This window comes from Megalops cyprinoides, chromosome 11 (assembly GCF_013368585.1).
Source record: "Megalops cyprinoides isolate fMegCyp1 chromosome 11, fMegCyp1.pri, whole genome shotgun sequence".
NCBI classification, from domain to species: domain Eukaryota; kingdom Metazoa; phylum Chordata; class Actinopteri; order Elopiformes; family Megalopidae; genus Megalops; species Megalops cyprinoides.
In genome coordinates, this window is record NC_050593.1 from 24,800,424 (window position 1) to 24,822,843 (window position 22,420).

Here is a 22,420-nt window from a genome sequence, read left to right on the forward strand (position 1 = left end):
ATATTAAAGTATTTCTCAATGCAGTTATCATAAATTTATAACAATGGAATATTCCTGCAATGGTTGCCTGGTAACCATGGACGCACCAAACTTGAAGCGCTTGGAAATTTGATTGATCTGAGGCGCACCACACAGCTCGAGCTAACTTCGAAGCTTAGAACCACCTTGCACATTCACCCTCGAATTTCATTTACCTAGCGTCCTGACTTTAAGCAGCCAACGCTGCTTTTCTTCCTGAGGTAATGGCAGCGAGCGCCGTAGGTGTAAGAATATATCCTCCGGTTGTGGAGTTTATCGACGTGAAAGTTGGGGAGGTTTACAAAACCACTGTCACGGTGACTAATACAGGGAAGTCTAATAGACGAATGCGGCTGCATGGACCCGTTTCTAAGGTAATTTACTAAAACCAGCGTCCTCTTGGTCTCATGGCAGCTGTTATTTCGTATGCTAGTACGCTAACGTTACTGTTTTTTTCCTCGTTTCCGATCTTTGAGTAGCCCACACATACTGTATGTGAAATAGGTATGCTACTTAAAGTGGTCATATTAACTAACATAATAGAGGAAACGAAGGAAACTTTGGGGAGCATTCTTTGGAATGGCGCTTCTGGGTGGTTATGTGGTAAAGTCGTCGGCTATAAGTTGCTGCCATATTGATAATACATCGAGTGTCAGACCTATTTTTGAAAATATGTTAGTCTGACTTATGGATTCTACATGAGAATGTCTTGGCCCTTTTTGTACGTTTAATATGATATCTTATGCTTTTATTTGTGTACCTTGTACGTTGGAGTTGTTCGACTTGATAGAGTTTGTTTTTATACTTGAAAGCGTAAAAATGATTTGGCTGCCCAGAGAATAATGAATGGCCAACCTCCTTTGTATAATTTTTAATAAGGACACAGACACTATTAATGACAATAGTTTGATCTAATTTGGCTGCCCATACCATATTTACCATAAAAATGAGGATAATTTCTATAGGACACATTTTGTGCAAGACAGACAATTAAGGGAAAAAAACAGCCGTTATATGTTAAAATAAGACATTAAAATATATAAATATATCAAATATGATGTATACGTTGTTTCCAACACAAATGAGGCTCCTCCAGAAGGGAAGCGGGAGGAACTTGTTCCCACTTAAGCAGGGACATCACTCGGTCCAATGCCAACTCTGAAGTGGTTGTGTGTAAGAAAAATTCTTTCAGTAAAACTCAATACCATCTGGGGTAAATTTGGTTAAAAATGTTTTTTTTGTGCCACTCTGGTTGAATGGATTTCTTCGAAAATAAACAAGAAAATAAAAATGGTCTGTGCAAACACACGCCCTAGAGTATCAGACGAAAGGAATTTTGGGAGATTCGGCCAGTGTGAAGGGTGCATGTACACTTGGTTGAAGCAAGGAACTGAGGGGCAGGAAGTTCCTTTCCCCTCTCCCATACTGAGACACCCTCAACCAAGTGCTTCTGTTCGAGTCCACATGGCACCATTTTGAGGGGAAGTGTATTGTGCAAAACGGAAATAAATGCCAATTTGGATGCAGCCAAATTAAGGCTGGCATCACGAGACTGCAGCAGGAGAAATCCACTTAATTTTTACTTGTGGAACAAAATTGTACCACAACCCATCTATGCGCTACACCAGCAATCTGAAATGTAGATCTGTATTCAATTAACAATGTAATCAATCCTAATTAAGAGAACTCAGCTGGAAGAGAAACCAGCATACACAGTGGGTCCCCAGGACCAGGACTGAGAAACACTGCACTTCACCATTAAATTAGTGGCAGATAAAAGAAAGTCCTGTACTGCATTTTTATTTTCAAACATTGCAAGCCATGAGGTTCCTAAGAACCATGTTATAGTTGCACAGCACGTTTCTCTTAACCTATTCATATGAACTCCAGCTGTAATCAGCCCTGTCAGAAGCAAAACACTCATATGGCATATTGTAGTCTTATTGTGAACTCCATGAGATGTGCACCTGTAATACTGTCTGCAATGATTTGCAAGTCAAAGGAGGTAGCAGCTTATAACAAGGAACAGATGTTGCTATAAGCTGAATGTGATGAAATTTAGGCTACCTTGATAAGGCCAATTGTCTTATTATTAGAGGTAGTGGAGGAGTTGAAATGATGTGATGTGGCAGGAATATTATCATTTTTCTCCACTGCTTTGATATGTTTTTCAAAAGGTTGGGACATAAGGGAACACTCACCACAACAGCCCAAACTCACAGCTCCAGCAGCAAAAGGCTGTAACATGGACCAAACCCAAAGTTTTTAGTCAGATTCAATAAGTAGTGTCTTGCCAACTATTGCACAAAAACACAACATTTTTACCAGGTATTACTTTTCATAATTAAATGTAAATAACACATAAAAATTGATAAATGTTGTTATTAAACAATAAATAAGCAATCTTTCGTCCTTGTGGGCCTTTTGTCACCAGCTATTCAGGTTGCAGGTGGAGAACCCAGACACGCCCATAGCTGCAGGGCTGTCTCTGACTGCCACAGTGGAATACAGACCAGAAAAGGAGGAGAATGCAAGCGATCGCTTAGTCCTCCTTTCCGATGATGACATTGTGGAGATCCCACTCCATGCGTATGTGCTGATAAATTTAATTCATGTTTTCTTTAGGCTTCAGGGTCTGTGTATGCATTCAGGTTACATATTAATAGACCCTTTAAGCTCATATTTAAAAAAAAAACACTTCCTCGCATTACCATTTTAAAATCTCAAAGAAACATGCTTCTTATCAACTCAGACTGGATGTCAAATTTGCAGAGTAACAATCTGCCATCTTAAAATAACTATCCAGCCAGTAACATTGGCTTCCTTAACACAGTGGAAATGCTAACTTGAGCCTGTAGCCTATTGGTTGCTTTGTAGCTCACCTTCACTATATCAAATGCTTATTAATGGGGATGTTAAGTTGGATTTCATAAGGAAAAATCACTGATATGAGGATAAAAATAGCTTGTACTGTTGCCTATTTACGGTCTAGTAATAAAGTTTTGTTTTGACTTTTTGCTACTGGCCAGGTCAAATAGCATCTGGGTAACTACCTTGTATTGTGGATACTAAGCATGTGCAACTTTAATGTTATCCTTCCAGGTTTTGCCCAGCCTGCTCTCTGCAGATGGACTCCCTGGTTGATTTTGGTTCTGTGGTTGCAAAGAGTCAGATCATTAGTAAAGAGATACCACTGACCAATCATGGATCTGCTCCAGGTAAGGTCAACACTTGCACATCATTTCACCCCTCAAAAATGCAGTGCAATGATTGGTCTCTTAATAATTATGGAATATAGATGATAAGCATTTTCAGTAGCTATTTTATTGTCTGACATAGCATCACATGTGTGCATTGTTATTGATAGGAATATGTCCAGCTATTTATGGTGTAGGCACCATTTCATTCATAACTGCAAATACAAGCAAGGAATCAATACATTCACAGGAGCAGCATGAGATTGTCTGGTCTCAAATATCTGTGTGCTTTTCATTGAAAACACAAATAAATTGGTATACACCTGTGGCTAATACAGTGAAAGTATTGTATTTTGGAGTACTTTTTCAGCCTTGTTCTGATGTGGAGCTGAGCTACTAACCAGGTACATTCATTGCAGTTGGGCCACAGTTAAGCACTTAGTGTTTGTGGAGACTGGGAGAGTAATAGTCATGTTTAAAACCATGTTGTTGAGGAGTTAAATGATTGATCTACTGGCATTAGTGGAGTTATCTGATTGGTAGTTTAGTTTGTTTCCTGGTCCTCAAGGTGCCTTTCAGATCCTCTACAAGGGAGACACTCCCATCAGCATCACACCTAGCAGTGGCATCCTTGCTCCTGGAAGTACCCAGCTGGTGAGAGTGGAACTATGTACTGACCAGCCCAGGAGGGTGTATGAAGAGGCCCTGTAAGTGATGGCCACCTGAGCCATTTGTCAAGCCCAATGTGTGTGTGTGTGTGTGTGTGTGTGTGTGTGTGTTTGTTTTGTTCGTGTATGTGAGTGTGTTCGTGTGTGATTACGTGAATGGGTGTTTTGCATCTCTTGTGTTGATATGTGTGGATGTGTGTGTCCTTCTGTTAGGGTGAGGCTGCAGGGCAGTGATGATGTGGTTCTGAAGATTCAGGTGGAAGTGACGGAGCAGGTTCTGGAGCTGCTCGATTCTTCTCAGGAGGGGAAGCTGTCGTGCGTGCAGTTCGGCCCAACCTACTTTGGAACATCACGGCTGGAGCAGGTGGTTCTGGTGAACAGTGGGCCCGGTGCCTGTGACTGGGTCGCAGTTCTGCAGGATGATGCTGTCGGAACTGAAGCGGTAGGAGTGCACGATACGTAACGTGCTCATTCGCATGCACACATAGACACACAGATACATACACACACACACACACACACACACACACACACACGCACACATGCACACACACACACACGCACACATGTACGCACACACACACACACGCACACATGCACACACACATACAGAATGTGGGGATAGATGTAATGAGAAGAAGGGTTGTGCGGGAGCAGTTGTGATCTGCTGCAGCAAAGGAATTTGTGCTGGGCCTAAATTTTGCAGAGACATTTTGGCAGTCGGCCAAATCATCAATATTTACCCGATCAGGGAAGCATTAGCTTTAGCTTTGTCTAAAATCACCTAAAAGTGCTGCGCCTGAGTGTGTTGTTTTGGGGAGATTAAGTAGACCAAAACTGAAACAGATCAACCGAAATCGAACAAATTATCATAAAACCATTGTGCTTCAAATGCCTGGATTTTGTAGACTGGATTAACACTACTATAAACCTCAAAAGCCGATATGCCCAATATGGTGTCCTAAATAGATGAACACATTAAGAACTTGGCATTGTACAACTCCTAATTAAAACAAAGCCAAATTGATGATAGATTTACAATGTGGTTACTGTCCGGTATGCCTACCCAACTACCCACTCGTTCCACTTCACTGATATTACATTTGATATCATAAATCTATTCATTGATATTCTAGATATTTCCTTGTGTTACAATTGATGTTGATATTTGAACATATTTTAAATATGCATATCTTACTGCATGAAGTATCTTTTCATGCATATCTTTCATTTATGTCTCACCAATTTTAAGAAGAACTGCAGTTAAAATCAATAATTGGAAGATCCAGAACTAAGCTGAAGCCCCAGTAACATCAATGGGTACAAACTGTTTTTCTGCTAAAAAGATAGAGATCTCTTGAAAGCACGACCAAACCCCAGTCTTAATATATAGCAGAGGGGTGTGTGTGGCACAGTGAGTTGCAGTCGTGCGTAGGTAAAATCCAGTGTGGCTTCTCAGGGCACTGACCTACAGAAGAACACATACACAGCACTGCTGGACAGGACCATGAGAAATGACAACGGCCAAGTGGATTTCTCTGCTGTGGTCACCTGCGTGCCCAGTGAGGGGAGACTGGGGCCAAACCAAAGGACCACCCTGTATGTGTGTTTCAGTCCTGGACCCATCAGGTAGCACTACTTTATGTATGTGTGTGTGTAAGTGTACAGTACGTATGTCTGCTTCAGTTTTGCCTGGTGAAAAAGGTTATAGTGCTGTGCATCTTTCCTGGGTGTAATGGTCACTCTTGCTGTTTTTGTCCCTGTATTGGATGTTCAGCTGTGTTGTGCTTGCTCTAGGGCTTCTGAGGACAAGCGTAACTCTGCACAGGCTACCAAACAGGACTTCTGTCTCTTCTTGAAGTTTGAGATTGTGGGAAGCAAAAACAGCTTCACTTGCCAGCAATACGAGACAGTGCCTCCCTGCAAGGGTAAATCAAATCCTACCAAATTGTCAAGCCCAGAATTCTTACTATGGTGTAAAGTGTGTGTAAGACAGGGAATGTACAACTACATGCATGGATTTGGTTTGTCTGTGTTTAGTATGTGGCATATGTTCTGGATTATGGCTATGGACTGTTTACAGTAGGTGTAAAAATATTATGTATATAATATTATTGTATATAATTGTGTATAATAATATTATAATATTGATGTCTGATAAGAACATGACCCTTGACCCCTTGCAGGTGGTGTAGAGCTGGCAGTCACTGGGACTGGCGTCCCACTTTCCCTCACCATCAGCCCTGGCTATAGCTACAGCTTCCAGCAGTGCATGATGGGAGAGCGTGTGGACATCCCTTGTGTCCTGCACAACCATTCCTCTCTGCTGCCTGTAGCCTTCAGGTTCAGAAAGATGGCCAACTTCATCACTGACCCACAGAGTGGAAACATTGCTCCTGGGCAGTGCCAGGTAATGGCACCTTCCATCTGTGTCCCTTTGCCCACTCTCCCCAGCCCCCATATCTCCCAGGTGACGGTGGTGGTTGTTCATTTCAAATGTTGTTGATGCTGTTTGTTGAGCTGCGTTTGATTGAGTTGTTGATGTTGACTTGTTGATATGTTTCATTCGTTTTTGCACCAACGATTCGCTTTCTGGGGCTGCCGGGCAGGACGTGGTGCTGTCCTTCGCCCCACATCAGATCGGGGTGTTCAGAGTGCGCCATGTCCTGGAGGTGCTGGGCGAGGTGGCGGAGCTGGACCCGTCTGCAGCTCGACTCCACCTGCAGAGCTTTCGTCAGGTCATTCTGCACCTGTCTGCTGTCTGCAGGGCTGTGACTGGTCTCACCCGGCCTAGAGTCAGCCCAGGTGAGCCCACAGCCCCGCCCTTCATGTGCAGTTCCAGTCACTTCTCCACTGGCAGTGTTGGACTATGTTTAAACTGATTATTTTTACCCTGCTTGTTCACTGCTTCAGACGAGCTGGTCCACAGTGCAGACACTGTGTCTATCAGAACAGCCAAGACCCGACTCCACTCCCACAGGTACTGCACAGCCCTGATCTAGAACAGAAGCAATGGATTGTTTTAACCAGTCAGTGTGACTGTGGCATCTGCCCCTAGATCACACAGGTGACACCACTCCCTCTTCCCCAGTACACAGTTCAGGTCTCCTAAACTAACAATATAATTATAAGATAATTATAGAGTTATACATTATACAACTATAATATAATTACTTTATGCTTGTAGTAGAATGAAATTAGAATTATAATATACTTGTAGAAGAATAGACAATTTTTGCCAGAGCAGAGAGACTTAGAATTTTTATACAGGGTGTGATGGGGCTCTCTGTGTCTGTGTTTGTGTGTGAACTCCTCTCAGGGCAAAGCAGTATAGTTACGTGGACCCAGACTTTGCCTTCACTGAGGAGGAGGAGCTACAGAGGAAGCAGCACAAAGAGCACTATCTCCACTTTATCAGGGCCCTGCGTGAGTCCCGCCTGCAGAGAGCCAGGGAGAGGTATGCTACCACCCCCACAGCAGGGGACACTCTGTGGTTTAAAACCAGAAAGAGGCACAGGTACAGTTCCATGCTCATGGAGCAGTGGGTATTCTGTGCTATAGTGAGTGTAGGGTGGTGTAATCCAATAACAAACCAGGGGATGGTTTGTGGTGGAGTGCCATCAACAACTTCCTCCTTCATCAACAGGTCCAGAGTCAGTTTACGTGTCAATGATCCAAATCCAAATTTCTTTCATATGGATATGTGTATATAATGGCTGGTGTATATATAAAACATATATTACCTTGATTACCGTACATTACCTAGCTGCCAAAAACATTTAAATATCAGTTCAAATTGCTTGAAAAATAAAGAACATGTACTCAAACAGCTAAACTAGAACTCTCAGAAATGGAAACAATAATCTGTCAAGTCAGTGAAGATCTTTACCTATGATGCAATTTAGTAATGTGACGAGAAATGTTAGATAGCCTGCAATTTGCAACTAGTATTAATGAATATAATGTTATTAACTTAAGGTCTGACTAAAACAGTGATTATTTAACTAGTAAAAAGATATAAATTCAGTAATTTTTTTGATTGAGGGCCTATTTCTGTGTGAGCCTTTTCCAGGGAGGGAGCATAAATTACACCAGTCTTCTCATCCCTGGAATGAAAACTGGCAAACATTCAGAAAAATTTCAATCCATGTTATGCATGTTCTTGATGTGTGTGAAAATGTTTGATGTAAGCGTGTGATGTGTGGTGTGTGTGATGTGTGTGCAGAGAGGTGGCTGAGGTCCAGGATGGGGTGAATATTGGGATAAGGCCAGCAGCAGGACTACTGCCCCCAAGGCTCTCTCTGCAGGACATGGAGCCGGATCAGAGCGAGGCTCAGAGCTTCACCCAGCAGAGCTCCCTCCTCACCACTCGCACCCTCGCTGCCATGGAAACCAGGGCAGCCGCAAGACCAGTGAGTCAGTTAGAACTAGGCAAACATCTGGGTCTCTCCGGTACTCCTCTCATTCCAGCACTCCGCCTAACTGTACTGTAGTTCCTAGTGCTTGCCAGGTGATGTACCTGTGGCTGGTGTTACTGTGCTGACAGTACATACGGGTTGGCAAACCAGTCTAAGCCAACTGATCAGGCTCAGAGCTATAGTTTTGAATGTCATCTAGAGGGGAGTGATCCTGCTTTGTGCAGCTAGAAGGAAAGCTATAATGGGAACTACATCACTGGCTGCTTTAGAGACCCAGGTGTTGTATTTTCATAGGTTGTTTATATTAAGAGGTGATGAGGCTAAATTTGGCAATGTTGGAAGAAGGGACTCTATTTCCAATGAAATGTTTGGTGTATCAAATGATGTGTATCATAAAAATGAGTCTGATTCCTTTTGTGTACAAAACACTGAAGCAGTGTAATGGTTAAAAACATGAAAAGTTTTGAAAAAAACATGAAAAGGGCCTCTGTCATGGCAAGCGAAATTTGAACATATTCAGGGTTCAAGGAGAGGAAATATTTAGAAGCAATAGGTAAGGAGCAATGGCTAAGGTTAGGTGAAATTTTGTTAAAATCTTCTTTTGAAATGACTTACAAATAGGCAAATGTTGATAACAAAGGATCTTCAACATTCCATATACAGTACAACAGAGCTGTAATGTGAGCTTTCAGAAACCTGTGGTTTCAATAGGGAAAAATTAGAGAAATCGATCTGTTAATCTATAATCAAAATCTTTACTGAGTCACTTTCGACAGAAAGCAAATAATCGAAATGATTGGATAGCAGGTGTGTGATCAAGGCTTACTTCAGCCTAGAGAAGCTCCATAACTCCACCTGCTGGAGCATTCTCGCCGGCACATATTCCCTGTACATTCTTGTCTCATGTCTTTCTAAACATGAAGATTAAACTAGATAAATGTCAATTAGTAAATTGATGTATGTATATCAAGTTCAATTCAACATATTCCGGAATGGATTCATATACTGAAACATAAATTTATGGTTATTTCTTGATGTGAATGTATGCATGTATGTACTGTATGTATGTCCATTATTTGGTAAGCTGACCTGTTTATTAGATACTGACAAATTTAACAGGAACATCCCCCTGTGTATCTTGTTAAGAAATCTTCCGGGTTCTGTATTAAAAGGGAACACTTGGAGTCACGTATGTGCATAAACCTCAGTCTGCAAACATCCGTTGTTTGTGATATCCTTGTCACAGTGCTCTGCGTGCGTGTGTAATTACTGGCTGTGATGTAACGGTATGTCCTGGGGCAGGTGACAGAAGGGATAAGCGCTGTTCCCTCCACTGCAGAAGAAGCGGCTGCCTGCCGCCAAACTCTGACAGCTCAGCAGCTCCACCAGGTGGTCATTGGTAGGAACTGCACTTTTTATAATTGTGTGCGTATTTCTGAGATACCAATGATGAAAAGAGCTTATCAGTGTAAATACTGACGTCACTGAGACTGACTACAGTCTGCTCATGGGTATGTGTGTGTGTGTGTGTGTGTGTGTGAGTAGGGAAGAGTCTGTTGTGCTTTAATGCATGTGTGGATGTGTGTGGGTTTGTGAGAAATGACTTCGACCGTGTCGCGTTAACAGGCCCGTCCTTGGTGAACTTCGGTGAAGTGTGTGCGCAGTCCTCCTCGGAGCAGCAGCTGGACTTGGTGAACAACTTGCGGACGCACGTGTGGGTGCAGGTGGAGGTGGGCTGCCCTGAGCTGCAGCGCTCCAGCCCTCTGTCCTACGTCCTGCCCCCACTGTCCCATGCAGCGCTGCTCCTCGTCTTCGAGAGCGGCACCCTGGGTACATTCAACAGGTCAGCCATTCACAGACACGACAGCTCAGCATTGGACCCCAGACATCCATAAGACCATAATAACACTGATAATCAGGGCGTCACTGAAAAGAAAATGCAGCTCATATTAGATTTTCATTTGTCCCTTGTCAAGTGTATGTGTCTCCCCGTTAGACAGTATACACTTTGCTTTTTGTTTTAACAAAAAAAACACTGTTCAGGAAGCCACAGTAACCTCTGTGTGTCTTAGAGTTGAATTCTAGATGAAGCTTTCCTCAAAATTGAACTGCGATCAAAGTAATTTTAATTTGCTTCCTTTTGCCGGAAAATGAATTTTGTTCACACGAACACCATTGATCACACCTACATGGATGGTTATTTAGAACATGAATTTGACAGTGGAGGTTTGCAAGTAACACTATTGGCTGCAGGTTACAGGTGTATATGGGTGATGCAGTGTTGTCTCTGTATCAGCTGTTGTCTCAGTCCCTGTGACTGTGGTGCCCCCTGCAGGTCAATCTCCTACACAGTGAACAGGAAGCACTCGGGCCATGTTCTGGTCAGGGCAGAGGTGGTTCCGATAGCTCTGGAGCTGTCAGCCCCTGAGGTGACGCTGAGCCCATCCCCCGGCCTCCTTGCCCAGTCTGGCTACAGAGGCAGCATTACACTGTACAACCGGCGCAACCACCCCGCCCAGTTCACCTGGAGGCCCATTATCACAGATAGAGGCATTGCTTTCTCAGTCCGACCTGCTACAGGTGACCAGCTCTTTATCTGCCGTCTGACATACCCCTTATTTGTATATGATTTTATCCTGTATCTACATACCATTCACTTATATACCTCTTTAAATTCCATCTGTTCTCCCTTCCTGTACCTTATCTTAGTATTTTTAACCTGCATGAATACATCCTGTGTCTACACCTGTAAACCTCCACCCGTGCACCTTTCAACCTGTACCTTTTTCTCACCTGTACCCTTTTCACTTCTCGCAGGTACTGTGGAGGCCTACCAGGAGCTGGACTGTGAGCTGGTTTGGCACCCGTCCTTCTACTCTCCCCTGGAGGGGCAGTTTGACCTGTGTGTGCACCAGGGCAACGCTGCCACACTGCAGTGCCTCGCTAAGGTAACCACTTCCTATATGCTGGGCAGGAAGTAAAGAGAGTGAGGTCATGTGGATGTTTTCCTGCCACACGGAGATTCAGTGGGCATTGTGATTATGTGGTGTGTGTGTGCACAGACGAGCGGAGTGTGTCTGTTTAGGTGTTTAGATGAGTGCATATCCATGATGTGGAATTGAGGTGTATGCATGCGTATATCTGCAGTGTATGTGTACTGATGGTATGGATGTGAGATGTGTGTACTGCACTGTATGTGAGTATGTAGATATCCCAGGTATGTGCTGCTGTGTTGACTTTTCTAGGTCGGCTCCTCCACGGTCCAGCTGGCTGAGAAGCACATGCTGTTGGGTGCACTGCCTCTGAATTTACCCACTATCAGAACAGCAGTGCTACGCAACACTGGCCACAACCATGCCTACTTCCAGGTAGGAGGGACCTTTCTGTATCAAGCGTGTGAGGTGTACAGTTTGCGTGTGTATTCCGTCCCAGGTGTGTGTATTTTGTCTCAGGTTTGCGTTTATTCTTAGATGTTTGTGTCTGTATTTTGTGCTGTGTTTGGGTGTGTGTCCGTGTGTGTGGGTGCATGTGTCTGAGTCTCAATGCGTGTTTGGTCTCAAATGTGTGGTGTGAACCCGTCTCAGGTGTTTGATGTGTACCCTTTGCGTGGGATGATGGTGACCCCCTCGGAGGGCGTAGTTCCCGTGGGAGGGCAGGCGGAGATTCAGGTCCACTTTACACCAGAGGCAGTGATGAAGTTCGACACCAGAGTGGAGGTGAGGGGTCAGAAGTCACAATATAGCACCAATAGGACTAACGTGATGAAAAAATAATGCTCTACAAGTGAACAATTGTCATGTGCAAAACAAGCTCCTGTAAAATGCTAAGGGAAATTGCAAGAGATTCCTTCATATTTACTCTCTGCAAAGGATGCAATATGGACACAAAAACCTACTTCTCAACAGGAATACTGATGTATAATTCTGTGTGTGTGTTGCATAGATTGGTCTGAGGGGTCTGAAATCCTTGGAGCTGAGAATAGGGGGCTCTGTGGAGCCACCCTTGGTGGACATCAGTGTGGTGAGTGTTTGTAATTCACACAGCACTGTTGAGTAGGAGCCAGGAGATCGGTCAGGATGGTCTGCCTTGGCAGAAATCTAATCGATAATGCCAAACAGGATTTCCTGCTCTGTCATGAAAAATGTAAACCTTTTCACTGCAAAAATCAAAGCTTGAAGTTATGTCTTCATTTGGCACAACCTGAATTGATTATCAAATCATGGGCTCTCCCTCCTGAAATGAAGAGAGAATACCTTAAAATCTGAAGAGTCTTACGTTTTATTTCCAGCCAGCAGTCTGTGAACCCCCGTGGCGTAGGCAGGGGCCAGGGATGGAGCTTTGAAGCAGGGAAGAGTAGCATGCCCTCTCATCACTGCTGTGCTAAACGAAGGGCATAGAGCATCTTTCTCTGTTTTTTCCCTACTCTCCATCCAAATACATTACATCCCCCGGAATGGTTACGCTTGTGAACCGTTGTGTGTCAGTGCAGCCCGCCTCACTGCCTTCCCTCTGGTGGTGTCTGTTTCCAGAAGTCCTTCCAGTTCCACGGCGTTCATGCCGGTTCCACCCGGGCGGTTCCGTTCTCCCTTCAGAACCGCTCCGCCACTCGGGCCTGCGTTCAGTTTGACCTGTCGGAGCACGCAGACTTTGCTGTGGAGTTTCCCCAGCACGCAGGTAGAGTTTGCCAGCCCAGCAGACAGATACAGTGTAGGCAAGTAGATTTAACCCACTCAGTACACAGTGTGGTGTGGACTATTAGAGATCCCCGATGCAGCTCACAGGTGCAATACACGTTCCACAGCATGCATACATACAGACTGAAAATTAAGAATAGTGTCATATAGCAGGGGACCCTGTCAATCAGAGATGCTGGTCTGCAGCAGAGCTGCTGCATGATACCAGTTAACAGTTACTGCTGGATACAGGTGTAGTTCTGCTGTGTTACAGGTATGAGGCCCAAGCCACACCTGTACATGATAACACTGGAGGGACTGGAAACAGTGGAGTGTTCCCTCATTTTCTCCCCTAAAGAAGTAGGTGTTTTCTCTCCCTCTCCCCTAAGCAAATAAGTATCTTCCATCTTCCTCTGAACAAAGTTCCTCTTACCTCTCAGCCTTCATACTGTTTGAACTACAGGTGGCAGCATACGACTTCAATCTGCCCGTGACCCTGAATGATGTTGGTGTTCCTTCCCCTCCCCCGAGTTCTGTGCCCAAAACCCCGTCTGTGAGAGAAAAGCACATTGTCACCCCGCAGCCACGGCCTGTCTCCGTGGTAACGCCCTCGCGCAGGGTGCAGGCTGTAGGTGAGTACAGGTGACGAGGAACGCTTTGGGTATCTCCTGTGCAGTTGTTTTTCCTGTGTGACTCAGTTCTGCGTGTTTCTTACATACGTGTGTCTGCCTTACCTTTGGACAGTGTCTTACCTGTGTGCATCTTTAGAACATACTGTATAAACGTGTCACATTAACCGCTTGTCTCTCTGAGCTGTGTGTGTCTCACACGGATTACAGGTATGAGTGTTTCAAATTTGTATCTCACCTAAACATTTTTCTCACTTGGATACAACTCACCTGTGTATGTGTTTTGCCTGCGTGATTTTACCTGTGTAATTAGTTCTCTGTGCATGAGTCTCTCAGCTATGTGTCTTTCAGCTGTGTTTGTGCTTGTCTCACTTGTGTGCTCCCATAGAATTTACCTAATGCGGGTGTAGTGTCACGTCCCTCTTTCACGGGGGAAATGATTTGCCACATTTCAGCAGCATCAGCGCACAATAATACAGCATCACGCTCCTGCACCAAATCAATATTTGCTAGCAAGGATTTATCGGTAAATTGCACATTAGTTTTTTTCCATCAGACAGATGATTGCAATCTGTCTTCTTTCACCACTATTACATCTCCTCTGTGTCGCTCCCTGTCCCTCCGCATGAAAAGCCTGTTTCAGCAGAAGCCTTATCCCAGTTCTCATCAGTCATCTTAATGTGGAAGGCCAATGCCATCTCGACACTCCCGAGTCTATGTTCTCTGCCTCTCGTGGGTTTGCCTGTGTGTTGTAATCTGTTTTATGTAATGAGCTGTCTCTGTCATTTCCTGTACAAAGGCAATAAACTCTCCGTGTATCTGAATCTGTCCCTCTTCTGTCTCCTCACTCCTTTGCCATCCATGCCAGTGTCTGCTCATCCTCACTGTGCTCTGTGTGAGTGTGTGTGTGTGTGCTTTCAAACCATTTCCTCACTGCGCATACTCTCCCAGGTGATGGTAAGTAATTAGTAATGTACTTAATACTGAAAGATGGTATGCATGTTAGCTGACCTGAATTAGCTAATGAATTGTGTTCCTCAATAGTTGTAGTTGACAGGGAAGTCAAAGTAGACTTAGTTTTAACATACAGAATGTAGAATTAAATTGATTGGACCGTTTATCTCAAAATTTTAAGATTTTAAGATTTTAAACTATGACTGTCAGAGAGCAGTGGTGCTATCTCTACTGCACCCAATTTTCTGCTCATTTTTTTAGGCTCTTACAAATCCAGAACAGTGATGGAATCCCAAGATACCATTTCAACCGGATATGTATTTCACATGGTCCTTACAGCACATCTTTCATTCCTGTTATATTAACCCCTGAAATATGCACATACATCTTTCCATCTCTTTCTTATGCTTTTACCTGTTATAGGTTTTTTTTTTATTACCCGTGAACATCTCTAGTGTCTGTCAGTTCAATACTGACATTACCTAGGCCTAATGCAATTGCATTGGTGTTTGTATTGACAATCATACATAGTTATGTCCCCTTTGCTGTTATACCGGATACGACTATCATTATTTTGTCGCATTACCATAATGAACTAACACAGCATTATTCTAGAATAACATATTAACAAAGTATGCGTATGTCAAGGAATGTGTTCTCTTCTCATTTTCTCTAAAATGTGTCTGCAAACCAGGCTTTTCTATTAAATGAAAAATACTTCAGTTCTAGTCATTTTGGCCAGCTTTAAGGCAAGTTCAATTATTCTTTGCAGTGCGAATACATACTTAAGGGTGCTGTAGGTCTCTCCAGTGGAGTGTCATGCTGAGTGTAAATGTGCTCTGTATGCAAAGCCCATGAAGCCTTATTAGCTACCAAAGTTGGGAGTTGTCTCTCCGATTGTATGTTTAAGTCCAGCCATTATTTTCTCTTGACTGGGTCCAAAATGTGTGCAGTGGCTGGTTTCCAAAAGTCCCAGCACGGCATTGTTACCTTTGGTGTAAATTACTGGAGATTTCATTGGGTTGTTTTAAATGAGTGAACCTTAAGAAAGATTTAAGACCCCTGGAAAGCAGGCCTTAACTTTTGCCTTTTGAGCTCATAGAAAAGTACGAACTAGTATCACAATGTCAGGGCACAGGCACGGGCTCAAGTTGCAGACCAGGCGAATTCAGGTTCCAAGCGGCTTTATTCAAATCACAGGGCAAGTTTGTGGAGGCAGTACAGGCAGAGTCAAAAAACCAGGAAGGCAGTCCAAGACACATGGGAACTGTAAACAAAAGCACATGGACCACACTGACAGGCAGGGAGAAACACCAAAACAACAGCCGAAGTACTGACACACGATTTGTCAGCCTAATAAATCTTTTATCTATCTGATATTATAGAGTTCACACATTTTATTTTATCCGTTTACCATGCCAGCTGGCACAGTGCTTTGCCTAGACTATTCTGGTGGAATTGGCTTCATGAACTTGACACTATGTGGAGCTGTAGCACTTTTTTTCTGATAGAGAAATCATATGAGCTGGATTTTGTATAAAGACATAATGATAGAGGTGCTTGATAGGAGGCATACCTCTGTCACCAGCTGTTGCAGCAGCCCTAGAATCTAATCATTTATTTTGTGTCCTAAAGGCTATTTTTTTGCCCAGTTTTATTAAAATCAGTGTGTACATTTTTTTCAGAGACAAATAAGGGTGAATTGCACAGTGCCATTCACGAAACATTGTTCTTTGTGTCAGTGACAGTGGGAATAACGGGTGAAAAAATTCTTTTTATTATTGAAATGATACACAGACTTTGTGTTTTAAACTGCACTCAGTCTGAATAAACTGAAGCCCATTATATTTGTCAGTAAATAGGAAGAAACAAAAACCTGTGGAGCTTCATGGGTATCATTGATGGGACCAGGCCGCCATACCTGCTACTGTGGGAGCATTTACAGCATGGGTTTTATAGGTGTGCATTATAATCAATTTAGAAGGCAAAATTAGTTGGTAAGTGGACAGTAATTCGCATGACGATGCAGTGCAACAAACAGTTATGACAGCATGAGATGCAGGGGTCAAAAGAGTAATGCCGAAAACAATAAATCCGCGTATACTCTTCCCTTTACATGTGTCAAGAATGCATAGGCATGCACTTCCTGTGTGGGTCTGCCATTATTAATTATTTATTATTATTTATCCAGACTGTCTCTCAAAGCCATCATGGTAAGAGCCGTCAAATGCATATTGCAGGAGCAACAAGAAAACAAGGACGTAGGTGCAGTAACAGCGATTGAGCGTCAAGATGGAAAACAGTGCGAAGAACCTATAGGCTTAACAGTGATTGTTTCTCATACATAGAACACATGAACCAACAAAACTAACGTACGTACAAAGCCTGACGTGGGTTTATGAGAGTAATAACTCGTATCACGTTATCATAGCTCAGCTTGTGTTAAGCAATCTATAAACCATATTACCTTGCGTAGAATACTATGTGGGAACAGCAACTACATCAGCCACACTTAACCACATCATCAGTGTACCCTTGGACAGGGTACTTAAGCCACAATAAGCTCAGTAAATATCTAGCTGTATAAATAGATAAAATTGTACCTATGAAAGTCGTTTTGGATAAGAGCGTCAAATAAATGACAGTAATGTAATGTAATATAAAATACTGTGAACACGCTGCCTACCCATGACTTATAATAGCTTTACATTGTTAACAGATTTCACGCTGGCTTTTAGGTGACTGGGCACTGGATATTAAACATAGAATGTGTTCAGTATGTGTAAACCAAGGGGAAGGTTGAACAAATTTACTGTAGATGACACACATACCTGCTTTTTTTCTGCTTTGCATTGCACACAGTTGCAGGATTGAATTCTTGGTGGGGAGCTGTTCCATCCTTTTTCAAGGTGTTTAACCTTAACACTTCAGTAAATATTTCACAGTATGAAGCTTGTATTCACATTAATCCTACATTGGGCTGCATAGTGTGGTGGAGTCTGGTGCAAAGGAACAAAGGAAGGATTACACAGCGTTGTTGATAATACAGCTGTTCTAACCTGGGATTTCTCCTGGTTGTAATTTCTTGGAAGATGCTAAAAATCCAAAACATATTTCAAAATTAGGTATACTCACCCTTTGAACTCATTCTCCAGGAGGTACATTCCCAATATGTCATTCACCAAACTCCCCACAGGTGAACTGAGTAGGTTTTTCTGTTGAAATAAAGAGGTCACTTGTCAGATAAGTCTACAAGTGGTGTGTCAGTTTTACCGCAGACAAAAACAGAGGTGGCAACACAGAGGGAAGCTGAGAAGAAGCAAAATGTAGATTCCAAGCCTAAAGAATGTAAGATAAGGAGACTGGAGGGGAACTAGAGAACAAATGAATTGTGATGGAAAACAAATTAGCACAAACCAGCCTGCAACAGGTCACTCATCCCAAAATATACAAAAGCTCTTTGCTGCACAAACTGAAACCGAGAGGAACACCATGTCCCCAAACTAAGCAAACAAATCTGAGAGATGGAGATCAGAAAGGGCTGGACTCTTTCCACCCTGCCAGCTCACCACGCCTGGGCTAATCATAGTCTCACCAACAGGAATGCTGACCAATCAAAACACAGAACTGCTGAGAGCGTGAATGCTGAACGGCAGTGCATCACACGGCTTTTACTGTTCATGATATAGCTAATATACATAATACGTTGATCTTAGTGTTTTGTAACTTGTGTTTTTATTTCCTAAAGATCAATATGACAGCATAACAAACACACACAGACAATATAAACTGGAGTTTAACGATGCCGGTGCATTTGTTTAAATGAATGAAATTGCAGCTCAGAATTCTTAAGCTCCTTTTAGACCCATTGATTGATGCTGAGTTTTTTTACTTCAGGGCTCGATTCCCTAGTCCCTTGAGGTATTGTAACATATATCCAGAGCTCTCTGTCGCAGTGTACAGGTTAGACCTGCAGAGGGTAGCATGCTGGGAGCAAAGAGACAGAAAGGACCCTGCCCCCCCCCCCCCACCTTCATGCATGGCTGAATGCAGTCTAACAGCAGTCAACACATCCTTTTACTCCCACTCTGCCATCAGCCAATCTGACGGCCTCCTAGCACCAAACTCGGGAACTGCGTCGTTCGCGCCTGTTTTATCTCATGGGTTTGTGTGTGTATTGTGTATTGTAATCTTGTCGTCATGTCGTCTTTAATATTCTGGGCCTTCTCTTTCCGGTCTCCTCACAGGTGAGGTGCTCAGAGCCTCCTTTCCTGTACTGTGGCTCCTTGCTCTTTTCTCTTCTCCTTGAGGGCTCAGCTTCTCTCTCACAGACAGGTTATCGCTCATCAGCGGAGCAGAGGGCAGCGTGATGAGTGCGAATGTAAGCGCACGTTGCGTGTGTGTCTCATGCCTGTTGTATCGTGTCCTCCAGCCCTGCGACCCCCTTTGGAAATGTCCAAGTCCAGTGTCCATTTCGAGATAAACTCCGTTGAGGAGTCACCTGCTGCAGTCGAATCACAGGTAGAATGGGCTTGCACAAGGCACCTGAGTTCTTTTTGATTTTGTCCTACCTGTGGATAAGGAGTTTCACCTGATTAGCTTTCTATCCATCAACATGAACACAGTACACATAGATTCACAATCAGTCTACTGTAACCAATTAACTAAGCACTGAGTACCCAACCTTCCCAGTGCAGCACAGAGTTGCCTAGCCTAGCCTATAGAAATCAGAACTTAGCATATGAAATCATTAATGCAGTCCAAAGACATACCAATAATGCTTGTAGAAGACTCATCACCATGCAGAGAAACGAGCACAGCCTGTAGTGATCTCAGCCCAGTCAAGAGAGACATCAGCTCAGCCTAGAGGAAGATCATCCCAGACTAATGATCTGATCAGTTTTAGGTACAGCTGTTACTGGAGTCCTCACAAATTGCAGGTGTCACTGATTTGGTGGTTTACTTTCACCCGTTGTCTCCAGACCCTGGAGCTGAGGAACGTCTCCCAGGAGGCTGTGAATTGGAGGTTTGGCTGGGGTACATCAGCAGAGGAAAACAAGGAGGGCATATTCACTGTCTCTCCACAGACTGGAGCACTGCAGCCTGGCCAACCTGTATGCATCAGTGTTACCTTTTCTCCAGGTATTTTTACCCCTGACACACACACACACACACACACACACACACACACACATTATACACTGAACTACACACAGACCTCATATTCTCAACACACAGGCATCCCCCTGCCTTGTGCGTGTGTGTAATGTGGTGTGTGATGTGCACATAAGTGTGTCTAACATGGTGTATGATGCGCGCATGAGCGTGTCTAATGTGATGCATAATGTGTGTTGTCCTCCCTGCAGCCTTGCCTGGGCAGCTCAATGTCACTCTGCCTGTCCTCCTGGGGGAAGAGACAACCCACCCCTACAGACTCCTCTTCCTCAGCGCCTGCATTCACAAGCCCACCATCACCTTCCTGCCAGCACGGGTCATCCTCAGGCCTGTGCCCCTGGACACCCTGGCCACCGCCACCCTGTCCCTGCTACCCAGTGGATACACCAGGTTAGTGCCACCACTGCTGAGCCCATCAGAGTGAACTTCTAGAAGCTTGAGAAGCAATGCTCCTTTGAACCCGTAATTACATTATAACGGTAGACTCTGGCAATTGGTTATACTCACCCATCAAGGATAGTGCATTACTAATCTGATCAGACCACTCGACCTCCAGGGAAGAGGAGGTTGCTGCTGGAAGTGGTGTTGCTTGGCCTGAGGAGGACCAAGGGAAAGCCAATCCTCCAGTACAGTTATAGGCATGCTGTATTTTAGCAGAAGCTGTCTTTCAGATAAGAGGTTAAACCGCGGCCTTGACTTGGTATCCAAGACCCTCTAAGAACTGAGGGTTAATGACAATAACTATATTGCTTTGTAGCTGAATCTGGGTCTTGGGATTTCTTTTCTACACCTGTGGACAGGAAAAAGTCTAACAACCCCCATGGCCTGTTTAAAATATTAAGGCGTTCCCTTTTGCCCTTGTCAAACTTCCACTGCCTCCATAGCTTTGTCATAAAAAATTAAGGTGTGCCCTAGTGTTCTTGCTGAAATCCCACCGTGGCTCCATCTGTTCACCCCTCAGTTTAATTGGTCAGTACACCTTTGTCTCTGCACATCAGCAAGTGTGTGGTGAATATTATGATAGAAAATGGCTGCTGGGCATCATCTAGGTGTGTGCTGCTTATTGGTGCTGGTTGAGTAACAACCAGTGTAATCAGTGTAAAGTGAGAAAATGCACTGTATACATGTAAACCCCTTCTGATGGATTACAGTGTATTATTGTCATTTAGTAGACGCTCTTATCCAGAGCAACTTACATATGTTACAATTTTTTTATGGTATCCATTTATACAGCTGGATATTCATTGAGTCAATTGTGGGTACAGCATTCAGTGCCCCTGCAGGGAACCAGTGACCTGTTGGTTATAAGCCGTGTGCCTTACTACTATGCTACACTGCCATCTGGATTAACCTTCATTTACTCGAAAGAAACTACTGACTTGAAACTAAATATTTAGAAGATCATCTGTCTTAATTGTCAGTTTCCAAATAGCAGAATAACAGAACTCATTCAATCAACAGTTTTATGGGCGGGGCATTGGCCAGCATGTTCACACCTCTTAGGAACATTACACTGCTTTTGACCTCTGCAGGAATGAGAGGTCTTTCTCAGATGTTTTCCAGTTTGTATTCAGGTTGAAAGAAATGTTTCCCAAATGGCCGCCAGGCTGGTATTAATGTGAAGAATGTGTATACATACAGTATTCAGCAGTAAATATGAGTAAATTATTGAAGAGCGAATATGTATATGGCTCTGGAATGATTATGAACACAATATTGAAGATGCGTACTTCACTCAGGCGGTTCCAGGATGAGTAATTTATTTCTGAAGGAATGGTTTAAGATAGACAGATACTGCTGTGACGGTAGCTTGCTTAATAATCGGGCCTTCTGTGAATTAAATGCTCTTTTCAATTTCTCACTAAGGGGGTATGAAAGTTCTTTCCAGTATGTTAGAAATTCAACTCATTATGAACTCAGTAAATGAAAAACAATTATTTCTGCTCTGAGCTCTTCTTATTGTATATGTAGCTCCTGTGAGAATGCATTCAGTCTGATTAATTGTGAAAAAGAGAGAAAGGGAAAAAGAGCATAGAAGAGGGTGAAAGAGAGAGGTGTTCAGCCCTCCATTCTTCATAACTCTGTCCTCTCATCCATCTCTCTGCCTCCAGCTCTCCTGTCTCCTGATTCTCCTCCCTGTCTCCTCCGAATACATTCCAATTTTCCTCATTTAATATGTCCAGGCTGTCACTGCTCTCCTACTCTCTGTTTGAGATGTGGTCAAGGCCTCCTAGTTCCATGCTGAACCTGTCCTCCACTGCAGAAGCCATGCCTCACTAATGGTGTGCGACGTGCCAGGGGTATTAAACCCTCCTACATCTGCCCCTGTGGGCCTTGTGACCTCCTCTCCAGGGCCTCCTCACTCCGGGTGGAGCAGGAGGAGGTGGAGCTGGAGGACGGCAGCCGAGTGGAGCCCTTCTCCGTGATCCTCCCCCACGACGGCGTCATCCACCCCCGGCCTGGAGGGAGCAGCGAGCCCCTCACCTGCACCGTCACCTTCCGCTCCTCGCAGCCCCTTTCCCTCGCCTCCCTCGTCTCCTTCTTGGATCGAGACAATAACAGGTATGCCTCTCCTACACGTGACCTCCTAGCTGTGCGGGCCAGCAGCCTCCCCATGCGGTCATACATGATCGCTGTCTGTTCAAGCGTCCTGTGCTTCCCTTAACGGGTGACTTCCCATCTTCCCGC

The 22,420-nt window shown here is 43.9% G+C and overlaps 1 protein-coding gene across 1 annotated transcript in view; it reads left to right on the forward strand.

The window, feature by feature from the left end:
• Positions 1-242: 242 nt before the first annotated feature.
• The window catches only part of LOC118785370 (cilia- and flagella-associated protein 47-like), a 65,413-nt gene continuing 43,235 nt past the window's right edge, over positions 243-22,420 (forward strand). The window contains exons 1-26 of the mRNA XM_036539987.1: positions 243-392; positions 2,453-2,607; positions 3,121-3,236; positions 3,784-3,922; positions 4,097-4,325; positions 5,343-5,512; positions 5,681-5,811; positions 6,070-6,293; positions 6,493-6,688; positions 6,797-6,863; positions 7,203-7,340; positions 8,109-8,314; positions 9,614-9,700; positions 9,928-10,144; positions 10,637-10,881; positions 11,119-11,249; positions 11,547-11,669; positions 11,886-12,017; positions 12,244-12,321; positions 12,831-12,975; positions 13,249-13,334; positions 13,438-13,606; positions 18,990-19,078; positions 19,540-19,594; positions 19,924-20,122; positions 22,085-22,294. Coding sequence (XP_036395880.1) covers positions 243-392; positions 2,453-2,607; positions 3,121-3,236; positions 3,784-3,922; positions 4,097-4,325; positions 5,343-5,512; positions 5,681-5,811; positions 6,070-6,293; positions 6,493-6,688; positions 6,797-6,863; positions 7,203-7,340; positions 8,109-8,314; positions 9,614-9,700; positions 9,928-10,144; positions 10,637-10,881; positions 11,119-11,249; positions 11,547-11,669; positions 11,886-12,017; positions 12,244-12,321; positions 12,831-12,975; positions 13,249-13,334; positions 13,438-13,606; positions 18,990-19,078; positions 19,540-19,594; positions 19,924-20,122; positions 22,085-22,294 — 3,887 coding nt within the window. The remainder of the gene's footprint in view (positions 393-2,452; positions 2,608-3,120; positions 3,237-3,783; positions 3,923-4,096; positions 4,326-5,342; positions 5,513-5,680; positions 5,812-6,069; positions 6,294-6,492; positions 6,689-6,796; positions 6,864-7,202; positions 7,341-8,108; positions 8,315-9,613; positions 9,701-9,927; positions 10,145-10,636; positions 10,882-11,118; positions 11,250-11,546; positions 11,670-11,885; positions 12,018-12,243; positions 12,322-12,830; positions 12,976-13,248; positions 13,335-13,437; positions 13,607-18,989; positions 19,079-19,539; positions 19,595-19,923; positions 20,123-22,084; positions 22,295-22,420) is intronic.